The sequence below is a fragment of the Parus major genome, chromosome 18 (assembly GCF_001522545.3).
Source record: "Parus major isolate Abel chromosome 18, Parus_major1.1, whole genome shotgun sequence".
Lineage (NCBI taxonomy): Eukaryota > Metazoa > Chordata > Aves > Passeriformes > Paridae > Parus > Parus major.
The window spans coordinates 10,901,772-10,925,709 of record NC_031786.1 but is presented as its reverse complement, the minus strand read 5'-3'; the positions used below and the strand labels follow the sequence as shown (position 1 = coordinate 10,925,709).

Genomic DNA, 23,938 nt, shown 5'->3' with positions numbered 1-23,938 from the left:
GAAAATGAACCTGTAAATATTTTAATCATTTTTTCAGGCAATTACTCTCCAGGATGACTTTCACTGTGAGCAGCCAGATCTGCTGGGGGCTGAATTTGAGTTTAATGCATTTTATACACTCACTTTATCCCTAATAAAAGCATGGGAGTAAATCAGGCAGTCCAGAGTCACCCACAGTCAGGATACAATTCACACACCATTGGATCTGGTGGATGGGATGGAATCCTCCTGGGAAAATCCACAGTGTGGAGGAAAGTGTAGATTGGGGACAGGAGCAGCATGTGCTCCACACCTGACAGGAGCAGCCTGGGCTTCTTCCCTCGCCCAGGTTCTGGAATTCTGAGGCTGAGGAGATTCAATGGATCTTCCTCTTCTCCTTAGGGAGATGCACTTGTGCTGTGAACAGGCAGGATTCAAGAGAATGCCCAAAGCTGAACGTCAATGTAATAATCTTGCACAATGAGTTGTTTTTTTTAAGATTATCAATCCATTAAATTAATCAGCACATTTGGTGCTGATTCAGGGAGCTCCAGGATGGACAGGCACCTGTCACTCCAAGGCCTCTCCTTGTGCAGCTGGAATCCAGCAGCTGCTGCTGTGCTGAGGCAGATGGAAAGGGCACAGCTCACCCAGGTAATCGGCTTCTAACGAGGGCAGCACTGGCAGCTGAAGCAGCAGCTGCATTTCAAACCATTGCAGCTCTTTCTGTGCCTCTTACAAAGGCTCTGGATGTGCTGTGTGCAGGGATGACTGAGTGCAGGCAGATCCCCATTAACTCGCTTTGTTCCTCAGGTATTACACAATAACAAGACCAGGAGAAATTCTTGACATCAAAATTGCTCCACTCGTGTTTGAATTCCTGGGAGAAGATAACATCTTAATAAAAAGTTCCAGCTATTCTTGGCACAGGACAATTCTATCTATAGAGCCATTCCAGCAGAGCATTGTGCTGGCACAGAGGATTGGTGCTGGGAAGAGAGAGAGCTAATTACCCTGAAAGCATCTGATGTACAGATAATGCGGGATTGATTCATACAGAGAAAGGAATTATCACCCAGGAATCCTTTCCTTGTCTCCAGCGCTTCCTGCCGAGCCCACAACACGGCAGGGTGACACACTGCCAGGCCATTTGCATATGCCATATTAAATATGCATTTCCATAAATATTCTGCTTTTTGCAGCTGCCTGTCTGGGTACTTGTGAGCCACTCAGGCAGATGTTACTAAAATCCATCCTTCTTCTCAGGAATGATGCGATTCCCTGACCAAGGAATACCTGATCAATGGACAGCAGCCTTTGCTGGTGGCTGAAGAGACTCCAAGGCTCATTTAAATCCCACTGAAGATTTTTTGATGACATCAGACCACCGATGTTTCATTTATAAGCAAAACTTACCTCCTGGAGAGCAGCTGAAATCTGTGCCTTGGAGGTGAAGGCAGGGCGGGTAAGGAGGCTTGAGCCAGGAATGGGTTAAAAGAGGAAGGCTGAAAACCAGTGGCTTCCAGCTGGGAATAACCTGGGATAACTCCATGTGGAGGAGATCCTCTGGTATGGACCAAGTGCTGCTCTCTGCTTGTGCACCTGTGCCCAGGTATTGCTTTGGGGGTCCCCTGGTTAGTGAGGGACAGAAATAAACTCCCCTCTCTCTTTCTGGGGTTGTGGCTGTCCCTGCCTGGCTGTTTCAGCAGCTGGAGGAGCCCTGCTCAGGATCCAACTGAGCCAGGCAGGATCAGCTTCCAGCAGTGCCAGGCTGGGCTGATGCCCCATCCTGCCCTCCAGAAATTTAGGTCTCAGTCACTGCACAGGGCAGAAACTGAACCTCATGTTCAAGTGAAACTCCTGGGCATCCATCCCCAGCCACGTGCAAACTCACAACAACAACCAACTGGCAGTTTCAGCTTGGGTTTGTCTTAATTTCTTTAAATTGGCATTAAAAGGATTGCACCTTCTGGTACAAGTGATCCATGACACCTATACAAATAATTTATCATCCATCTAGGTAATTTACAGCTGTACAGAACAAACTCTGGACACACAGCCCACACTCCAGCCCAGCTCAAAGCCTTTTGGCTTTTTGAGCATTTTCTTTGTGTGTACAAACCCCACAGTGAAGCCCCAAAGAATCAGAGGGGCATAGAGCCACTGGTCACCCCTTAAACCCCACATTATCACAACAACAACAGCTGCTTGTGCAGGGGTTTCCAGATGTGCCTGTGAGCCTTCTGCCTCCCTTCAGCTTCCTTCAGGGACAGGATGTTTGCTGCCCAAGTCTGGCACAGGGGAGCACCAACAATGTTTGGGCTGTGAGGTGAAAACCTGATCCCTGCTGGGCTGTCAGTCATCTTCAAAATAAATATTGCTGCTGCCAGCTGCTCTGGGCTCCACAGGACAGCCAGCACCACCCATGGGTCTTCCTCACTCTTCCTGAATGGAGGAGCTCAAAGCTTTTGCCTGACTTGTGCAAAAGGTGAAAGCTCAGCCCTGCAGCTTGGCTGTGCCCTTGGCAGGGCATGGTCACACTGTTACCAGCAGGGCATGGCTGTGCCCTCTGAGCCTGTCCACCTCTGCTGGGGCAGCTCTTTACACCACTGCTCTTTAAAGTCACCACTGGCAGCTTTTAGTGTGTGTTCTCTTTCCATGTCCTCTGTGCTGACCCCACCTTTTTGTTTCCGTCACTGGATGACTCCTGCAAAAGTGTTGATGGGCAGCAGCAGAGACTTGGGCAGGTATTTCACAAACCCCATGTCTTCTGTTTTGTGAAGGTTGAATTTCATGGTCTTTGTCTTCTGCAGGCAGTAGCTGGGCTCGAGGCAGGGAGACACCTCCAGGCTGGAAGAGCACAGAACACACTCAGTGCATATTCAGGTCTGATCTCTGAGTGAACCCCAACTCTCTGCACTGTCTGATGCAGGAGAGCTCTCCCACTGCTAATTTTATGCTTTTTCCAGCTGGGTTTGATTGCAGAGATGAGCTGCTGCATGTCAGTGTTTGACACAAACCCAAGGTCCTGAGACTGGCCCAGTGACTCAGGAATTCAGTTTGTTGGCTGAACCTTGATGCATCAGCACATCCCATGCCACTGCAACTGCTCCAGGCACATTAATCCTGGCCATTTCCACAGGGCTGGGTCCTGTCCCCCACCTGCACCTGCTGGAGACCCCCAGTGAGGAATGCAGGCAGTGCAGAGAGCATCAGCATCATGATATAATTCAGAATTCAGGAGGTCTAAGCTCTGTTTGTCCCTGGAGGTGCCTGCTTTTCTACTGTCTCAATGACAGCACCTTTTCTGTAAAGAACTGGTTTGTTCCTCACACCATCAACTGAAAACACAAATGCAGGAGAGCCCCAGTGTGCCCTGCTTTCCCTGGAGAAGGAACATGAGGTTTTTGTCATGGATGAGGGTCAGGGCTCCCTGGCAGACAGGGGGGTGCAGGGCAGATGTGCAGAGCCTGGCACCCCGGTTCTCACCCGATCACGTCCCTGTAGGTTCTCCTGCTGTCCTTGTCCAGCCGCACCGTGAAGGGTCTCTGCTCTGGGCTCCTGATCTTCACAGTCCATGCTTTGAACCTGTTTGCCACGGCCTGGATGGGGAGAGGAGGGAGAGCCTGCTGAGGTGTCCCTCCCCTCCCCGGACTGCGTGCTGGGTGTGACAGGAACAGAAAATGACATTGCTCTGGTTTTCTTTTTCAGCCTCAGATGTGACAAAAAGCGAATCCTTCCTCTGCACTCAGAAGCTGGCCATGTTCTGAAAGGACAGACTTTCCAAACTGGCAGTGTTGGCTGAGTTTGGGATGTCTGCTGTGGGGTGTGGTCTGTTCTCCATGGCCATGGAGTATCTCTGTGGACAGTGGGGCTGCAGCACCTCGGTATTCCCAAAAGCCAGGTTAGAATGAGCAAAATGTGCTGGCTAAAAACACCAGCTGGGAACCAGAGGCCCAAATGACCAAGGCACACTAATATTTAATGCCACAGAAACTGCAGTGGCACATTACCATGGGCAGTGTCTCCTCTGGGGTCTGCTGAAACTCTCAAGTAAAATAAAAAGGACACAAGTCAAAATTTCAATCCTCACTCTTACAAATGCATCTTTGTGAGCTGATAAATAGATTCAGTGAAGTTCCTGTTTCTTGGCACTGACCAGCAGGGATGGCACTGCCCAGTGGAGGTGACACTGCCCAGCAGGGGTAACACTGACCAGCAGGGAGGGCACTGACCAGCAGGGAGGTGACACTGACCAGCAGAGGTGACACTGACCAGCAGGGAGGTGGCACTGACCAGCAGGGAGGTGGCACTGACCAGCAGGGAGGTGACACTGCCCAGCAGAGGTGGCACTGACCAGCAGAGGTGACACTGACCAGCAGAGGTGACACTGACCAGCAGAGGTGACACTGCCCAGCAGGGAGGTGACACTGCCCAGCAGAGGTGACACTGACCAGCAGAGGTGGCACTGACCAGCAGAGGTGACACTGACCAGCAGAGGTGACACTGCCCAGCAGAGGTGGCACTGACCAGCAGGGAGGTGACACTGCCCAGCAGGGAGGTGACACTGCCCAGCAGAGGTGACACTGCCCAGCAGAGGTGACACTGCCCAGCAGAGGTGACACTGACCAGCAGAGGTGACACTGCCCAGCAGAGGTGACACTGACCAGCAGGGAGGGCACTGACCAGCAGAGGTGGCACTGACCAGCAGAGGTGGCACTGACCAGCAGAGGTGACACTGCCCAGCAGGAAGCCCATCTGGGGCTTTGGCTCAAACATTCAGACTTTTCCATGGAAAGCAACTACCAAACACTGTCTGAGCAGGGTGGCCCCAAAGCCCTCTCCTCCCCTCAGGACTGCCCCTTTCCCTGCTGCTGTAAGGGATTGTGGCCCCTGAGGGCCTGAGCCATGAGTACTCACTGAGAAGGACCGTCCTGCCAGGTTGTTGATCCTGATGATTTCAGTGATGGTCACACTCAAACAGCCCAGGCCTGTGACAGAAGCAGAGGGCTGGTCTGGGGCCACAGCACAGCCTCAGCTCAGCTTTCCGGGGCCCTGCCCCACATTTGGGTGCGGTGCCTGTGGACACACAGGGCTCCAGCAAGCTCCATGGGCAAAGGAACTGTGTGGGATCATGTCAGGGTGGAAAGCTGTGCTAAGGGCCAGGTGAAAGAGGAAGGCTGGAGCAGAGGGAAGGTGCTTAAATCCTGTCTGAGCTTCAGGCACGTCATTCCTGAGAAAACCTCAACCAGACCATGAGGACACCAATATTCCTGTCACTGATTCCCCCCACCCCGCAGCCCAGACACAGCTGGCACCAAGGACCTGGCCAGATTTACTCCACTGAGCACCAGAAACCTCAGCAAAGCAGGAAGAACCCACCTTCAGCCTCCTCAGCAGGGATGGCTTTCATCAGCAGGCCCGTGGAGCGCAGGGCCAGGGCCAGCTCCTTGTGCCGGTCACTCAGCACAACCTGCGGGCAAGGCCAGTGTCCTGTCAGTGCCCCTGGCAGGGGCTGGCCTGGGGTGGCTGGGACAGCCCATCACAGACATGAGGTGAGCTAACAGGTTACCACAGCCTCTCTGTCCTCGCCTGGAGAGCAGTTCCAGAGGAAAGAGGGAGGGTCAGACTCCCTTCAGGATGTGTGTGCCCTGCTGGGCATCCCTGGGAGCAGAGACACTTGGGGTGCAGGGAGCCCCACGCACCTTCCTGTAGGTCACGGTGAGATCGATTCCGGGGCCGTCCAGGCTGCTTTTCCTCTTGGTTGTGCTCAGGTCTGTGAGGAGGGAACTGGGTGGGATTCAATGTCCCTCATCCCACCTGTCAGTGCTCAGCAGAGAGGGATCCTCCCATGGGCTGAGCTGCCCTCGTGTCACACAGTGGCCTTCTGTCACACTTTGTCCCTTCTGTCCCTGCCCTGGGAGCTGAGGCTCTGTGCCAGCAGGACGGACTCACTGCAGGCTCTGTGCCCAACCTCAGTGACAAATATCTGCTGGATTGGACACCAGAGTGCACTGATGGAGGTGCTGATGGGACTTCTGGAACAGTCCAGCCTTCAAGCACTGTTGTTCCATCCCTGACAACTCGAGGAACTGGATTTCTAACAGGAAAAATATCTGCCTGTGAAGCCCAGCTTGTCTCCTCAACTAAATCAGAGCTCTGGTCCAACTGAGTGTCCTGGAGCCGACCAAAGGCACAGACTACAAACCCTGGCTGAGCCTAGGAGCCAGCAGCCACCAGGTCTCCATTTAGCCTGATTTCCTGGCTCCAGGAAGGAGATGGAGGATTTGGGGAAGTCTTGTGAGGAACAAGGAGTGGTGCCCAAGGCCTGGAGCTCTGCAGGCTGAGGGATGGGGTGGGTGGGATCGGGGGGTGCAGCAGCCCTGTCCAGGCTGGGGCTGGGGGGACGCACACACCTCTGTGTGAGGGGCTGTCCTGCACCTGGGTCAGCAGCTCCGTGAGGAACACGTCCTCAGCTGGGTCCTGCGCTGGGTCCTGGAACAGCACCTGGAAGAGAACATCCCTGAGGAGAACATCCCTGGAAGACACATTCCTGAGAGACTGGTCCCTGAGGAGAACATCCCTGAGAGGAACATCCCTGAGGGGAACATTCCCATCCCTGACAGGAACATCCCTGAGGGGAACATTCCCATCCCTGAGGGGGACATTCCCATCCCTGAGGGGGACATTCCTGAGGGGGACATTCCCATTCCTGAGGGGAACTTCCCTGACAGGAACAACCCTGAGGATGTCTCCTCTGTCCCCCTGAGGTGTCACACAAGGCTCAGCATGAGCAGCTTCTCCAGAGCAGCCAAGGGGAGCCGGGACCTTTTCATGGCACTTAGGGCTCCTGTGGGATGGGGGAACTGCCCTGGCTCTGCTTCCTGAGTTCCAGGAGTATGGCAGGATTTGCCAGGAGCCACGGGGATCTGGCCAGACGAGCACGGGCAGTGTCCCCTGCCACTGGATGTCACTGTGCCCTCAGAGACGAGTCAGCTCCCAGGCACACACCCACATCACCGGGAGCACTTCCCCAGGCCCAGCTGAGCTGCTGCTGAGCTCCAGGGGATGCAGTTTCTCTCTGCTTCAACCTAAATCGCCAGGTCACTCCAGCCCCATGGAATATTTTCTTTTCATGGGCTTGTGTTGGGCAAGAGGTGAAGAGCAGGTGCTGGAGAACCTGTCCCAGGCACTCCTGGCCCCAGGGCCAGCTCCTGTGGGATGTGGCTCACTCCTGTGGGCAGCTTCCTGCAGCCAGAGAGGAACAGGGGGCTCCAGCCCAGGAGTGAACCTGGGGCAGTGTTGGCAGCCTCAGCAGCCTCAGCCTGGCTGGCAGGAGGGCAGCTCAGGGGCCTCTATCTGAAAACCACATCTGGAGCCAGCCCCTCTCCCCCTGCCTGAATCACCTACGCTCTCACTGCCCAGTTTCACCCTGGAGGAGATATGACTGCAAGACAATTTCACCAGAAAACCAAAATGCCCAGCCACAAACCAAGGCCCAGGTGCTCCAAGAACTGACAGGCCATGGGTTATGACTGAAGTCCTGGGGATGCTCCACCAGGAATTAACAAAGCTCTTTGCAAGCCTCGTGCCAGTTTGCTCATGCTGGGGCTCCTTGGGTGCTGGAATAGGTGCCACAGTGGCTGTGAGCAGATTAAAAGTGCATCAGTGCATCAGCCTGAGCTTTGGAGGGGTTGCCAGGGCTGCCAGAGCTGCCAGAGGAGCAGGGAGGGGAGGGTTAATATTGTGTGCCTGAACTTCACCCTTCTTTGCTTTCCTATCAAGTGCCAGGCCTCGCTCTGATACCATTTCAGAGCAAAACTGGCAGGAAATAAATCAAATGGTGCTGCAGGAAACCCTGCAAAGCCCCTGCAGGTACAGGGAGGTTTGGGCAAAGCTGCTCAGCAAAGCCCTGTTGGCTCCCAGCATCTAAATCAGGAGGAGGCACCAGGGCTCCTGAGCACCCTGAACACAGCAGAGCAAGAAGTCTGTGACCCTGTGGGGGATTTCAAAGCTCCCTTGCTGAGCTGAGATCCTGAAATGGATCACCAGGATCATTGGCTCCAGCCGAGCTGAGCTCCAGGGTCAGCGGCTGTAGGAATGGGCAGGGAGGGCTGGGCTGGGGGGAACGGGAATCTCTGCCACAAGCCCCCCGACCCCCTGGCTCTGCACAGCTCTGCCAGCACTTGTGGGGGCACTGAAGGCCTGGGGACTGTTCCAGCTGTGCCACCCACCTTGACAGAGTGAACCTGGAAGCAGACGGGCTGGGTGCCCATGCGTGCGTAGTAGGCGATGACATCGGTGAGGAACAGGTCGGTCACCAGGGCCCTGCTCGGTGACGATGGCTGGGGGGCAAATCACAGGCTGGGTCAGCCCCTGCCACTTCTCAGAAACCCCACCACAAAGCCTCAAACCTTCCTGGACTCAGGGTGAGGGATGAGCTGTCCTCTAGCCTTGCCACTCACACAGAGTGGGAACTGCGCCCACCTCTCGGCCCTTTTTGTGCAGGCTGTCAGTGGAGGCTCAAACTGCCAGGAAATGAGAGCTGGGGGGATTTCAGCAAAAGTTTTCTTTCTTGAAATCTGCAATTTCCTGTCCCCTGGTCAGAAAACCCATCACAGCAAATGGCTCTTGTGGGCTGGGACGGTGTCAGATACCAGCACCTCCTGGCAGGGCCCTGGCGAGGGTTTGCAGGGGGAAATCTCTGGGGATGGAGAGCCCAGCAGGGCCCTGGGGAAGGTTTGCAGGGGAAAATCTCTGTCTGGGGATGGAGAGCCCTGCAGGGCACAGACCCCCTCCTCAGGTGCTGCAGGTGTTTTTGGGAAAGGGGAAGGCTTTCCTCGTACCATGCTGGCCAGCTTGGGGATCATGTGGCACAGAGTGTTGATGTTGCTCTCATACCAGGGGTCAGCCCTGCCCAGGTACCCGGCCACTTCACACAGCCCCTCAGGGCCAGCAGCATCCTGCAGGGGAAACACAGCTCACAGTCACTCCAACCCCAGGATTGTTACTTTTCCTGGGCTTGTATTGAGCAAATCATGAAGAGAAGGTCCTGGAGAACCCCTCCCAGCCACTTCCAGCCCTAAATCCAGCTCCTGTGGGACTTGGTTCACACTTCTAGGAAGCTTTCTGCAGCCAAGGAGGAATGGGAGTTCATCATATCAGGAGCCATAAGGAGCTAGAGAGACCTGTGACACTCCCCCATCCCTGTCCTTTCCCTGCTCCATCCAGAGAAGCTGGCAAACTCATTTAGCAGATGCTCCAGCACAAAACTTCTGTGAGGAATGAAAAAAAGGAATACTGATCTTTGAACAGCCTGTTTGTCAGGGGTCACAGCCAGCTCTGGGCCAGCTGAAGATATCCTAAATACAATTGTTCATTTACCTCCATCTCGAGGCTGTCAGAGGGGAAGGGATGTGGCTGACATAAACTGCGAGTAGAGACTCACAGACCTAAAACCGGGGCCATGGCCAAGGGGGCAAAGTCCTCAATGAGCATCAACTGCTTCCCCTCAACATCTGGGAGGTAGGAAAATCATCAGGCTAAACTTCATGGATCCTCCTCTGCTGAGGCCTGGAAGCAGGACTGAAGGACCGAAGGAGCTGACACCCCAAAATGAGCCCAGCAGCTCCATGTTGGCTGGGACCAGGCAGGAATGGGCAGGAATTCCTGGATCCCCCTGCTCCTCCCCAAAAAACCCATCCCCTGCCAGCCCCTCACCGCAGCAGCCGAGGGGTGTCCTGGCAGCACAGGGATGTGGTAGAACTGCAGGTTCAGCCTGGGAGTCAGGAACACTCGCCGGGCTTCCCGTTTCCTGAAATGAAAAATGAGATGTGCCAAGGGAAAGGGGCAGAACACATCTCCTGGGCAAGGCTGGCCAGTGCCAGGACACTGCAGCTGCTCTGACATGTGCCCCCCTCACTGCCTCCTTTCCCAGCACGTGCCCTGGATTCCCCAGTCAAGCCGGGGAAGGTGATGGGGAGCCTCAGAGAGGTTTTTGTCAGGGCCTGGGGTCCCTGTGCACCCAGCTCTGCTCCCCAGGCTGCCCACACTGTCACCCACCCCCAAGCGTGGGGAACGGCTTTTCTGTAGAACGTTTCCCTTTGGCATGGGAAAACACCTTGCCTCATTTAACTGAGCCCAGGGACAGAGTGGAGGACTCACTGTGTGCATCACCTGAGCCAGGAGAGCAGCCAGTGGCAGTCCAGTGCATTTGGGAGCCAAACCCCCAGGACCCAGCCTGCCCCAGGTACTACTGAGCCCAACCCCGTCCCCAGCCACCCTGGCTGCTCCAACAACCTGCAGGGCAGAGCAGCCACGCAGTCCTGCTGCCCGCAGAGCACAGCTGGCCCCAGGTACCTGAGGGAGTGGAAGGCTCGTGCCAGGCGGCCCAGGATGCGATCGTCTCCCAGCAGCATCACACGGGCGGTGTGCCGCCTCTGGAGCGGGGCCAAGGGCTGCGGGGCCGTTCCTGACCTCCTGGGCTGCTTCCCGGGGGGCTTCCCTGCAGGGACGGCGCTGCCAGCCTGCAGCAAGGCCACGCTGTCCAGCGGGGACAGCTTTTTCTTGATGCCGCCCTTCCTGTGGAGCCGGGCGGGCTCCGTGTCCGCGGCGCTGGGCTCGTCCTGCGCGGGCAGGTCCCGCTCGATGCCGCTGTCGGTGGACAGCACGGAGAAGCGGCTCTGCTCGCAGCAGCCACAGCCCGCAAGGATGTCCTGCACCTCCGTGGGGTCCAGCTCCTGGCCCAGGCAGTCGGGCTCACAGCTCTGCGACAGCGGACGGAGGAACAGCACCAGCTCCTTCCCTGCGGGCACGGAGCGGCTGCAGCAGGGAGAGCAGCAGCGCCAGGCTCAGCCCTGTCCTGCCGCAGCTTCCCCCCTCCCAGCGAAACGGCAGAGCTGAGATCTCCGCCGGCGGCTCCAAGAGCAGGCAGTCCCATTTCCCACGCAGAGAGTTCAGTACCACTCCAATACCAGAATCCCAGAATCCCAGAGTGGTTTGGGTTGGAAGGGAAGATCACCTCGTTCCCATCTCTGCCATGGGCAGGGATCCACCAGACCAGGCTGCTCAGAGCTCCATCCAGCCTGGCCTTGGGCACTGCCAGGGATCCAGGGGCAGCCACAACAAAGTCAGATACTCTGGGCATATCCTGCTGCAGCCCCAGCTCCTTCACCCCTTCACACCCCTAAGCCCCTGGCCTAGCCCCAGCAGCCCTCAGGGCTAGAGCAGTTAGCACAAATCTCCATGAGTTTGGCCTTGGGACAATGGTTCCAAAACTCCCTACCGAAGGTCAGAGCTAAGTGACCCCTCTGGGACACTGACCCTCGGGCTCAGACCGCCCCCAGCTCCCCCCAGGCCCAGGGCACTCACAGAGCTGCTCATCTTCTGTCCACAGGTGGAAGCTGATGTTGGGGTTGGGCAGAGGAGTCCCCTGCAGCCCTTCCTGGGGAGCATTCCCTGGGAAAACAAGGATGCTTGGAGCACATGGCAGCATTTCCCCACACAGGACCACGAACCCCTGGGGCTGACACTGAGGCAGCCCTGGGGCTCTCCCACCCCAGTGCTCCTGGCCAGATGTGAGCCTGTGAGGCCTCTGCTCTCACAAATTGAGCCATCACAAAGTGTCTACCCCATTGGTGGGAGGGAGAAATGAAAAGGGGGAAACAGGGCCACGGGCAGAAGTGAAGGACCTCGCTTGGCAGCCAGCAGAGGGATTGCAGAATAAACATTTTTCCAATGCACGTGGTGATCTGAACCTCTGACCCCACCAGCACTGGCTCTTTTAACTCGTGAGAGCTCTGTGGCAGTAGTGGGACAATTTAACACTCACCACCCCCTAAAAAGTGATGGTCCTCTACCCCCTCACCACCCACAAAAGGTGATGGTCCCACACCCCTCCCGGCACTGCCGGCTGCTCTTCCCAAAATCCTGCACTGGGACATTCTCCTGCCTTCTGGAGGAGGTTGGGGCACAGGGAGTAGCCAGGAGAGGAACCATGACCCCATTTGCCTCTGGTTGCCCCAGATCTCTGTGAGGAGATGAGAAGGGTTGGGATTTTGTTGTAGTTTGTGTAGCCCCAGTGGCACCAGGCTGGAGCAGAGCATGGTAGGGACGGCAGGAGGTGGCAGTGCCACCATCCAGCACATCAGAGAAGGGTTTGGGCAGGAAGGGACCTTAAAGCCCTGTATCAGCAGCAGGAGTTTCCATTGTCCCTCTCCTCAGTCACAAATCTGCCTTCCAGGGCTGGTTCTCCCTGCTAGCCGTGGGGTCACACAGGCAGCCTGCTCCTGCTGCTGCAGGGGATGGCAAGGACACAGTGGGGACACAAGGGTTCCCTGTCCCAGTGCAATGTCTGGCTGGGGCTCACCTGCAGGCAGGGAGCCCAGGAGGCCATGGTAGATCCTCTCCAGCCGCGCCGTGTGCTGGCCCCGGTCCGAGTCCCCCTCACTGGCTGTGCCCTCCATGGCCACCACCACCTGCTGGAACCAGTGCTCCACGTCCCCTGGGGCCAAGGCCTGGTGGGAGAGGGGCTATGAGCACCTGGAATCACGTAGGGTCGTGACGGGGCAGAAAGAGCAAATGAGTCCTGCCAAAATTGTTTCTTAGGCACACACAAAGGTCCTGTTGTGCCCAGGAGAGATGCTGTCTGTGCCAGCTGCTTAAAACGCCTTTTCTGGCAGCTTTGCACCTGATGGGCACCGTGTTCCTTGGGGCACCCTCAGCAGTGCTGGCACTTGGGGTGACTCCTGGGAGATGGGGACACCAGGCACACGAACTGTCCTTGGTGTGGAAATTGCCAAGAGCCCCTGCAAAGTTTCTGAGCCAGCCATTTGTGTTCCTGTGGCCCCACAGCTCCTCCCAGGAGGTTCTGGAGAAAACTGATTGGAACCTTTTCCCTGAGAGGTTCCTGCGGTGCCCAGGAGCCCTCAGAGGAGATAACAGAGGCTCTGTTTCAGCTCTGCTGGGCAAAACCAACACTCAGACTAAAGGTTCCAAACTCTGGTTCTGCTGTAGCCACTGCTTTCCATTCAAAGGAAAACTCATTTCCATTTGAGTTCAACCCCAGCCCAGCTCTGGGGCTGCTGGGGCTGTAGACCAGCATTGAGGAGCTGGGGTGTTTCTCCACTTGCCAAAACACCTGTTGTTTCTCCAAGATGTCCAGCCAGAGCAGGACCATTGGAAAGGCACCAGAGGAGCTGCTGCATTACCTGGAGTCGGTTCCTGAGGCCGTGGATGTCGCAGGTGTCACCCAGGGCCGCCTGCAGGGCGTGGGTGACCACACAGCTCATGCAGCCCCGGGGGCTCTGGGACACTTGGGCTGCCTCGGTGTCGGTGACCAGCGCGTTGCAGATGGCTTCAGGCAGCAGCTCTGGGTCAGCAAAGATGAAAATCCTGGGGGGGCAGCAGAGTGTGGAAAGAGGGAGATGCAGACTCGCATCACCCACATCAGGGCTGGCAGAGCAGCTCACGTCTCACTTTTGCCATTGCTGCTGTTGATATGCCCATTCTCTACCCTGTTTCCCCCCACAGAGGCAACTCCCTGCCTCCCAAAATAATTTGGGACACAGGAGGAATGTGCCCTCCTGACGTAAAGTGTCACTGAAATGTGAAGGATGTGGATGTCACCCACTTGTGTCCCCCAAGACCACATGGTTTAGGCCCAGGTTGTCTGTTCCAACCAAGATTAATTCCAAGTGTTGGAAAAGGACAGGTTTCCCTAAAAGACCACAAAATGAAAGCACCAACCCCTCCAGAGAGGAGCACTCACTTCTCCTGGTAAGGGAACGGGGCGCTCCACAGGCTCTGCTCGGAAATGACCATTCTTTGGTACAAGGTTCCTGGGAAGGGCACAAACACATGGAGTGAGAGCAGCAGGAATAACACAGCTCTTGGGGCAGGTGTAGAGGCTGAGGTGGCTCTCCCATGTCGGGGAACACCCACTGAGATGAGGTCAAACAGCCAAGAATTGGGGCAGAGCTAAAAACAGCCAAGGACAAAGGCCAGGCTCCAGAAAAAGAAACCTCCTTCTATTCTGGGATGACTTCCTGTGTTTCCCTTCCTTTGTTTAGGGCATTATGAGTTTGAGAGTGGAGTTGGAGGCAGGAGGAAGAGCTCTGTCCCCAGGGCCACATGGGGACCATATTTGAGGCATGTGAGAAGCACCAGAGATCTCTGGATCAGGAGAGAGGCACTTCCCCCTCCCCTTGCCCAGGGGTGAGGATCCATCCACCTGCCCTGGCTCAGGGACAATCCTGTGCATCCTGTGCTGCTCGGAGAGGAGCCCTGCTGGAGAACCCCTCTCTCCACCCTGAACCACTCCTGTACCAAGGATCAGGGGAGACAGAGGTACGCCTTCGAGCTGCAGCCAAAGCAGTGCCAGGGCAGAGTGGTTGGGGTGGGTTGAGACTCCCCAGAATGGCACCAAAATTTCCCACCAGGTTTCTCCTGTTTCACCTCCCCCTCACAGGGTGTCTGCACCTTGCTCTGCTCTAAAGGACTGCTTTGAAAGGCTCCTATTAAAGAAAACTCTAACTAGAAGAACTTGAACGAGAATGGACAAAAAGAACACAGGGGGAAAAGGAACCAGGTGTCCTTGGGTTTGCTTCCTACGTGGGGTTCTTCCCTGCAGCCAGCACTGATATCTCAATGTCCACAGGGCTGGTTTAGAGCTGATTTTCTGCAGGCCAGCCCTCAAGGACCCTCAGTGCCAGGCTGGGGCAGGGGCACCCCCTTACCTGGGGCTGTCCTCTCCACCTGCAGCCTGCTGGCATAGTCCAGCCCGATGGTGCAGAAGGGCTTGGGCAGGGTCAGCAACCTCTTGCAGAAGTCATAAACCCTGGCACAGAGCTCATCAGGGATGCAGGGAGCCTGCAGGAGGACAGGGAGGTGACAGGCAGTGATCCCTAAATCCCCTCCAACAGTACTCCTCCCCTAGGGCTGGGAGGGCACCAAATTCCCTGCACCAAATTCCCTACGGTTTTAAATGCAAAAAACGGAGCAGAATTGGACCCTGCAGTGGTTTGGGAACCTCCAGCAATACCCACATTGTTTTTGCCAGGTTGTGGTTTCCTGCACCACCTCCAGAGAAGGGCTCAGGTGGAAGGACCTGGCACAGTGTGTCCCACAGGGACACAGGGAATGCACAGCTGAGCCCACCTGGGACTGAAGCAGGGCTCTGCTGGTTCTGAGTGGCTGTTCCAGGTTGTGAGTGGCTCCAGGTGGCCTCTCCTGTGGCCCATGATGTGCCTGGACACTGCCCCAGGCCCGTGTATGGAAGCACAGCTCACCTGCATGGAGGCACAGCTCACCTGGATCAAGGTGTACATCAGCGTGTGCAGCAGGGGGATGATGTAGTGCCGCAGGTCCCCTCGCTCTGCCTGTGGACAGGGGGCAGGGAAGGCACAGTCAGGTCCTGGCAGGATGCTGGGCTGGGCAGGAGCAGCCCCAGAGTCCCCAAGGTGTGCCAGGTTCTGTCTCTGAGCACGGGAATTCATCCTGGCTCGAGGGTGACCCCTGAGTCAGGGTGGGGTTTGGGATCCCTCCCCTGGCTTTTAGGGTGGGCAGGATGTCCCTGGGGAGGGGCACAGAGGATAGAGGGAGAGGGTGAGCATTAAGGAGCTCCTGTCCACTCCCGTGGGAACACAAAACCTCTGGAAAGAGCCTGGCTTGGGTTTGGTGGGGGTGGGAGCAGAGGGAACAGGGAGGTGTTCCCATCCCTTGTCCCCATCCCTGCCCATGGGAATCCAGGGGATGCTCCAGCCCCTCCTGCAGCCCTGACTGGCTCTAGCAACAGCTTCAGCATAGGGATTGCCCCTGGATAAACTTGGGAAAGAGATTCCCAGCCCAGAGATAATTCTGGCCCCTCTCCTCAGGGCTGCTGAGCTCTGATGGGTCCGAGTTAAATGGAGCTGATGGCAGCAAAGCCTGAGAAAACATCGATCAAATGAACTCAGGGAGCTGCTGAGTTTGATACCAGCCCTGGAGGAACTCGGGCATGAAATTGCTAAATTATCATCCCTGCTTGGTGCTGATGGCTCAGAGCTGCTGAGAGTGAAAAAAACCACAAAAGCCCCAAGTGAGAGGAATTTCCTGGAAGAGCTTCAGGGAATTATGGAGCAGGAGGACTCCATAATTCTCTTCCTCCTGAGCAGGGGAAGAGAAGAGTGACAGAGTGATAACAGCTAGAGGGGAGGATTGGCCTGGCTGCTGCAGAGAAAAGCAGCCCTGAAACCCTCAGGGAGAATCCCTGAATCCACAGCCAAGGGTGGCATGGGGGTTCCTGTCTGGATTTGTGAAAGCCACTAAATGAAATCCCTTCCCAAGGCACTGATGGAAACTGAACTGCCACAACACAAGAGAGATCCTGCAAATAACCCCAGAGCTGCTTCAGAGACTGGGATTGGGATTGGGATTGGGATTGGGAGTGGGATTGGGAGTGGGAGTGGGATTGGGATTGGGATTGGGAGTGGGAGTGGGAGTGGGAGTGGGAGTGGGATTGGGATTGGGATTGGGATTGGGAGTGGGATTGGGACTGGGATTGGGAGTGGGATTGGGATTGGGAGTGGGACTGGGAGTGGGACAACTGCTGGATCACAGGGGAGACAAGGGAGTCCTGGGAGAGGTGACAGGCTCGGCAGGGCTGCTCCAGCCTCCCAGGTCAAAGAAGAAATAACAAAGATGTAGAGAAAATGGTCCAGGGGGGTTTCTGGACAGGGGACAAGGAGTGGGGGCTCAGCTGTGGGGTGAGGAGAAGCAGGAAGGGAATGATGGCTCTGGGTAAACTGAGGCAGGCTCAGAAGAATGCAAAAGTGTTGCTTCTCCACAAGACACGCCCCCAACCCACCAACCGGGTCCTACCAGGATGCAGAGGCTGCTGGAGGTTTGTACCAGACCAGAAGGTGATGTGGGAAATCAGTGAAACCAAAACCCATCACAGGTTTCCATTGATGGCTCCCGGGCAGGTTGGGTGGGGTGGAAATGAGAGAAGCGGGGGAGGAATTTCCGCTCTATCTGAGCCCACAGAGGGTGGGGTGGGGGAAGTCGGGGCTGTTTGGGAGGGTTTGTAGGGTAAGGGCTGCCTGCCTTGGGCTGCTGTGCAGGGACCAGCCTGGGGGGTCCTGGCTCGGCTCAGCTTCTCTAAGAACAAAGCCTGGCCCCTGAGCACCAGCTGGGTGCCATGGGTGCCCGATGTCCCTCAGGGTTTCTCACTCTGTGCTGAGCTCCAGTGCCCAGCCGAGCCCCAAAACCCCTGCTTGGGGTGGAACTGAGCCCATCCCTCTGCCTCCCCCAGCACCCAGCACAGAGGGGCCAGCCCTGCACTCAGGGCACGTCCCTCTCCAACGTGGCTGTCCCCTGTCTGAGGTGGCACTCACCCTTTCCAACTCCTTCACCAGGATCCTGACCAGGACACAGCTGGTGCTGGGGTTCTGTTCGATTTTCTTGTGCAGGGTCCATCGCAGCATTCCTGAGAAGGGAGAGCCAGGGCAGGGCAGCTCACTGAGGGAGGGATCTGGGTGAGGTTTCACAGGGGACTCAGGGACCTGAGCACAAAAATCCCCCCTGGGACGCTGCTCTGCCGTCTCTGAGAGCTAAACCAGCCTCCTCTGCCTTCTGCTCTCTCCTCTGACCCTCTGCAAGGGCCAGCCCAGCCCCTCCCTGGCTCTGGATACAGCATTGGTGTGTTGGATCTTATTCTGGGAAACCCTTGGGAATGGCTCCCAGACCTCCAAGGGCTGGAGAAAAGCAAGGATTTATTTCCCTGCTCCTCTTTATGCCCAGCTGCTTTCCCCACCTGCCCCAAGGAATTTGGGATCCTGCTGCTCCCAGCACTGGACCTTCAGAGCAGGGACCACAAAACCTCTCAGCCCTGAGGATGCCACGGCTCATTCCAGGCAAAATCCAATTTAAATAACTGTAAAATATCCTGTGTGTTCCAAGGAAAAGAGTTTTTTCAGAATTCATTTGGTTTCCCCAGGCTTTAAGAGTTTTATCCTCCAAACCCACAACACGGAGGAATCAGCTGGAGCCTCAGGCAGGGACGAGCTGGGCAGGGCAGAGGGACATTCCCACGGAGAGGCACCGGGAGAATCCAGCTCAGGGCTCGGTGTCTGTGTCACCTTGGGGGCTCTGCACTGATGTCCCAGCCCAATGCAGGACCCAGGGTAAGATAGAGTGTGCAGGGGTGACAGAAGGGTGACAGAAACAGGGGTGACAGAAAGGTGACAGAAAGGTGACAGAAAGGTGGCAGAAGGGTGGCAGTGGCTGCTGGGGCACGGGTGCAGCTGATGCAGGATTTGGCACCTCCAGAACAGGGTTAGGAAGGGCAAGTGAGCGAAGGCACCGTATCCCCACATGGCTGTGGAGGGGAGCTGTGGCAGGCAGTGCCCAGCAGGGCAGTGCCAGCCCCTCACCTCGGTCACTCTGGCAGGAGGGGTGGTGCCCGTCCAGCTCCCGCAGCAGCGCCCGCACTCGCCGCAGGATGTCCGACTCCAGCTCTGCAGGGACACGGGGCCGTGAGCCGGGCCAGGGCCAGAACCTCCCCACGGCCCCGAGCACAGAGCTGTGCCAAGGCCACTGCAGCGGCTCAGGAGAGCCAAGGGCCCCTGCAGGGACACGGCAGAGCCGCTCTGCAGAGCCTGAGCAGTGCAGAACCTTCCTCTCCCCTTGCTCAGTGAAAAACTCTCACATTAAACACAGAAATGAACGAAACTGGAATGAAATGAAGGACCCAGAAGCTGGCACGGGGAAGGAGCCGAAGCCCCTCAGCACTGGGCACTGCCCAGACTGAGCCCCAGCCTCGCAGGCAGTGCAGCCAGGGCTGCTGCCCACCCCAGCACGTCACCCCCGTGGGGAGCCCAGGCTCAGGCTGCAGCATCCCCTCGTGCCCCCACAGGACCTCCACAGCCTCGCCCCAGGGCCCCGAGCACCCCCTGCTCCCCAGGCAGGGACCCCGGGCAGAGCTCCTGCCTGGCAGCCCCTTGTGTCTGCCAAACCCCAGCTGCTTCCTGCTCTCACCAAAAATAACTCGGGCAGCCCCAAAAAGAGCTCTGACAGCCTCAGCCCTGTCTGGGGCACGGCTCGGACTGGGTGGGAGCTCGAGTTTGGGGCGGGAGCTCGAGTTTGGGGTGCTGCAAGATTTCACTCTCCTGTTTACTGGTTTGGCACACAGGAATTATGCTGTCGAGGACTATTTGAAATTTCCTGCTCTTTCCCTTTGTGTGTGTCTGTGATCACCAGGGGGGGCTTTTCCTGAGCACTGATATCAGTCCTGTCCTCTCCTCCTGGATCAAAGCAACCCCAGCACTGAGGGTCCCTCACAGGGAACAGAGCAAAGAGATTGACCCAGCACAAACAAGAGGCACTTTGATCTAAAAACAGAAAAAAACCCATAAAAATATAAAACTCCCAGCAACAAACAGCAGTGGCTTAGAAATGGAATAAAACCTTTCATCATTGACATCCTGACCCTGGGAGATTAACAGCACCTCTGAAATAGCATGAAAATAAAACATGGTGGGGAAATGGACTGAAATACAATAATAATAATAAATATAAAACTACTTTAAAACTCAAATGTTTTGTTGTATCTGAATGCCCCACACTCAGCAAAGCTTCTGGCTACCCCTGAAGTGCTTTGTGCCTCTTATCCCATCTTCCAGCAGCACCTGCCAACACCTGGAAATCATCCAGGTGTTCAAACAGAGGAACATCGAGGGGTAAGAGGTGGCTGAGGGTTAATTCTTGGCTCCCCCTCCCCAGCCCCGGGGGGCTCAGGATCACCCACCTGAGCTCTCCATGGCCACACTGAGGCTGCAGCTCGTGGGGGAAGTGCACAGAACTCCTCACTGCACTCGGGCATGGCCTTGGATCCGGGGCAACACCTGCAGAAAATGAGGACACCCTTGGCTCAGGTGGGGGTGGAGATCAAGGTCAGAACCTTGGGGGAGCACAAAGTCATCAGGACCCCGTGGGACCCCCATGGGGCAGAGGCAGAGCCTAAAGGTGAGCCCAGGCTGTGTTTGGGGCAGAAACCAGCTCAAAGCTGATCCCATTGGGATATTTGGCCCCCAAATCCTCCTGCAGCAAGGAGTTCCCCAGGGATGAACAGCAGCCACCTCTCTGAGAAGGACAGGACTGGGATCCTCATTCTCCCAGGATTTAAAAATGTCCAATTTAAGTCAAAATGAGTCTGAAATACAAAGTTCATCTTGGAATAAAAAGGAGGGGAGAGAGCCTGAATTTCCACGATTAAAAGTTTTTTTGTTTAATTTGAAGATTTAGGGCCAAATTACGCAGGTAGTTCCTAAATCTGTAAATCTCCATCACCAAACCCAACAAACTGCAGCTGCAGGAGGAGGAGAAAGGACACGTGTGGGAGAGCTCCTGCCAGGCACCACTCGGGCACCCTGCTCACAGCAGCTCCCAGACACTCCTTAAAGGTTTCCTGCAGCACCCGGAGCCTCCAGACCCCTCCCCAGCCCCGCGTGGGTCCTGCTCTTGCCCTGGGGCTGGAGAAAGGCTCCGGGCTGAGGTACTCCCAGGGACTTCCATCTCCGGCTAGCGGGGAGGGCGATGCGCCAGTGCCCTGCCTTCCCCTGGCACCGGCGCTGCCCAGCCAGGCTCCGGGCGGCTCCAGAGACAGTGAGACAGTGAGACAGGAGCGGGATGTGCCCGGGAATGGCAGCCTGGGCCACCGCAGAGCCCCGAGCCACCGTGCTGCTGTCCCAGCTCACAGACCGCCCCTGAAGCCCCGGCTGCAGAAGGAAGGGGATGGCGCTCCCGGTCCCTGCCGCGCCCAGGACACCGAGCCTTGTGCCAGGGAAGGAGCTGCCAGCCCCGGAGTTCAACTCGCTGGGCAAGCACCGCGCTCCCTGGAGCCACGGGAGACCCCCGGCGCTGCCCTCGGGCTCCTCCCGGCTGCGCTGCCGGAGGAAGCGGCGCTAAATGTGGCTGAAGGTGCCGGTGGCTTCCCACATCCGCATCCTCCTGACAGAGCGGGGGCTGCTGGCCCGCCGGAGCTTCCACATTTAGCAAAGACCAACGTGAGAAACTTTGGCTCTCGGTTCTCCTGTCTGCTCCAAAAGGGCTCCTTCTCTTCCCTGGCAGCAAAGGGCGGCTGAGGCTGAGCCCACGGTGCACGTGCTTGCCCCCAGGGCTTGGGTCTCCCCGGAAAATTCAACATGAAGTGACAAGAACTGGTCCCCAGCACGTTCAGAACCCAGCCACGCTGCCCAGGGGAGGACAGGCAGGTGCCATGGGTGAAGAGGATGAAAGGACACGCACAGGAACAGGAAGAGTGGCGTCAGCCAGGGTCCTGCCAGGCTCCAGCCATTGCTTCTCCCTTGGCCAGGACCAGCACAGGAACCCAAACGAGCAGGAATTCCCCAGGTTTCCCTGGGATGTTTTGTGCCTGCTGTGCTCCCCGAGGTGAGGGTCCAGTCCCTCAGCCCTGGCTGTGCCCTGTCCCAGATCCCAGCAGGGCAGGCAGGGATGCTGCCAGCCCAGAGGAAGGGGAACTCTGGGCACCAGTGCCAGCCTCTCTGTCTGCCACAGCTCTCCTGAAAGGATCCCTGGCACGAGGAACAGGAATTGTCCCCATTTCTGGGGATGGACCCTGAACTAGTCCCAGCACCTGCTGGACTCAGCCCCTTTCCCTGGGGACCCCTCCCTGCTCCCAGAAGTCTGGGAAGCTTCCCTGATCCACACCAGAAGGGTTCTCTGCTCTCGGTCCCCCTCCTCTCCCTGGATCTCCCTGCAGCAGACACGAGGCACAGCTCGTCCCAAAGCCAGGGATTTTATTGTCTGCCAGCTCAGCAAGACCAGAGCCTTTTCTTCATTCATCCCACTTCTTTGCAGAGCTGCAAATCTCCACTTCCTCTCTGCAATTCTTAAAATACCCATGGCATCAGCTGGATTTTATTCCTTTTTCAGGGAAAAAAATGAAAAAGGAACGACAAGAAGAGAAGTTGCAATTCTTCCTCCAGGTTTCGATAATTCTGAGATTCATAGTGCAAAAAACCCCAAATGACCCCAAAGCCACCTTCCCCAAGAGTTTGGGGCAGTTTTGGGAACACCTGGCTCTATTCTTAAAAATGAAGGACTCAGCATGAAAGTGCAGCTCACCCTGGACGGTGGCAAACAAACTCACAGGTTAAGGGAATTACAGGGTTAAGGGCAATCCTCCTGTTCCAAACTGCAGGTGCAGGAGACAGCGAGAGCGGGACCTGGCTGAGTCCCACAAACCCCTCCTGAGCCCCTCCTCTGCCAGGCAGTGGCTGTGGGGGCTCAGGCTGGGGAGAGGCTTGTACCACTGCTCCATCTCAGCCCCGCTAATCCAAGGTGAAGTTCTGTCCCATTTGGGGATCCTCCGGCCTCTGCCTCCCTCTCACCGCTCCATCCTCCCACTGCTCAATCCACTGAAGCTCCTTCCTCCTAAGCAGGGATCCTTGTTTGCTCAGGCCCAGGTGTGCACAAGGAAATTGTCACCTCCCTCCAGGGTTGTCCCTTCCCTAATCCTTTCAGGCAGAGAGGAACACTGGGGACAGCATTCCAAGTGCCTTTGCCCTTCTCTGAGGGCTGATCACCAAGACATTGTCACCTGGTGGGTTCCAACAGATCAAACATCACCCTGCAGGCTTTGGGCACGTCTGGAGGGTCCTGGGCAGCAGCAGGTACAGCCAGTGGGTCACTGTCCCCATAGGGCCATCGGGCCCCACACAGAGCCCAGGCTGGGCTGCTCCTCGTCCTCCACGAAGGAGGATCCACAATCTCTCAGCCTTTGTAAGGAACTGCTGAAGGAACAGTTCATCCCAGGATGAACAGGAAAGCACAGCCCCAGCCCCACAAAGGGTATTTCCCTCTTAGCCCTGTGGCAGGGGCTGAAGCTCAGCCCTCTGTGAGGCGAATGGGGTGAGACTGAAGATCCCGTTCAGAGGGACAGGGACGTGTCCATGCAGGTGGGTCACTTCAGCCCCACCGTGGTGACTCGGGCTGTCCCCGGGAAATGTGGGTCTGCACAGGCTCTCCAAAGGCTTCCTGCTCTGTCTCACAGGCCATCAACACTGGCAGAAGTCACTAAACCCCAAACCCCCAACCAGGTGAAACACAAGAGGCACAGAAATAGCTGAAGCGAGGCAGGAATAGCTGAAGCCGTGAAAGAAAACCTAACCCCAAACCTTTCGGTGGGAGCTGGGCTGGCAGCAAACGAGGCTCCCCTGGGAAGCTCAGCATGTCTAGGATCTGCTCCCGGCACACCCTGCCTGGATCCCAAACACCAGCGCCTGGAGCAGGGCTGGCCACAACCAGCCTGGAGGATGTCGCTGTCCCCGCTCCCCGTCTGCCCAAGGACAGCGGAGCCACAGAGCGAGCACATCCCCTCGCTCTCTCCAGTTACACTTATCGGCCCCAAAGCCATTTCCCCACGCCTCCTGCAGCCCGTGTTTAGACACGAATTCACCGCCCAGGCACGGCTGAGCTTTCCTGGGGCTGTTTATCAGCTCCACCATAGAGAGAAACCGCACTCCGCACGGGCACAGGGCACGGCTCTGCCCTCTGCCCTCTGCCCGTGCACCGCAGCCACCGCCCCGCTGCCAGCCCCCCCAGCCGGCGCTGGCCCCCTGAAGGAGGAAGGATCGCACAGATACCATCGGAGGATGAGCGAGAGGCTCCGCGCCGGAGCGTCCTGCGGGAGCCGCGGGGACCCGAGCGCACGGGCTCCGAGTGCCGGCACTGCGTGACAAATGGTCCGGGGACAGCCCAAATCCGCCACCCCCTCGGACAGCCCCGCGGCTTCTGCGGGCGAGGCTGGCTCTGAAAGCGGCACATCAGAGCCCGGCACGGCTGCCGGCACCCGCCCAGCCCGGCTTCGTCCCGGCTGGAACACGGGACGGGACGGGACGGGACGGGACGGGACGGGACGGGACGGGACGGGACGGGATGGGATCCATGGGATGGGATGGGA

General features: G+C 57.0%; 1 protein-coding gene across 4 annotated transcripts in view; it reads right to left on the bottom strand.

The window, feature by feature from the left end:
- Positions 1-23,938, bottom strand: part of PIK3R6 (phosphoinositide-3-kinase regulatory subunit 6) — a 28,206-nt gene continuing 4,268 nt past the window's right edge. The window contains exons 2-21 of one of the 4 annotated variants that reach the window (XM_015645967.3): positions 19,763-19,859; positions 18,390-18,473; positions 17,352-17,443; positions 15,288-15,356; positions 14,715-14,847; positions 13,748-13,817; positions 13,188-13,371; positions 12,347-12,494; positions 11,350-11,436; positions 10,339-10,783; positions 9,700-9,793; positions 8,826-8,942; positions 8,214-8,324; positions 6,396-6,486; positions 5,685-5,755; positions 5,362-5,452; positions 4,900-4,970; positions 3,469-3,581; positions 2,660-2,829; positions 1-859 (exon numbers count right to left, since the gene is read on the bottom strand). In XM_015645967.3, the coding sequence (XP_015501453.1) occupies positions 2,673-2,829; positions 3,469-3,581; positions 4,900-4,970; positions 5,362-5,452; positions 5,685-5,755; positions 6,396-6,486; positions 8,214-8,324; positions 8,826-8,942; positions 9,700-9,793; positions 10,339-10,783; positions 11,350-11,436; positions 12,347-12,494; positions 13,188-13,371; positions 13,748-13,817; positions 14,715-14,847; positions 15,288-15,356; positions 17,352-17,443; positions 18,390-18,473; positions 19,763-19,775 (2,241 nt within the window). In that variant the 5' untranslated portion in view covers positions 19,776-19,859 and the 3' untranslated portion in view covers positions 1-859; positions 2,660-2,672. Of the gene's footprint in view, positions 2,830-3,468; positions 3,582-4,899; positions 4,971-5,361; positions 5,572-5,684; positions 5,756-6,395; positions 6,487-8,213; positions 8,325-8,825; positions 8,943-9,699; positions 9,794-10,338; positions 10,784-11,349; positions 11,437-12,346; positions 12,495-13,187; positions 13,372-13,747; positions 13,818-14,714; positions 14,848-15,287; positions 15,357-17,351; positions 17,444-18,389; positions 18,474-19,762; positions 19,860-23,938 lie in introns of those variants that run through there. The other 3 variants (XM_015645969.3, XM_033518752.1, XM_015645971.3) reach the window with 3 other exon arrangements.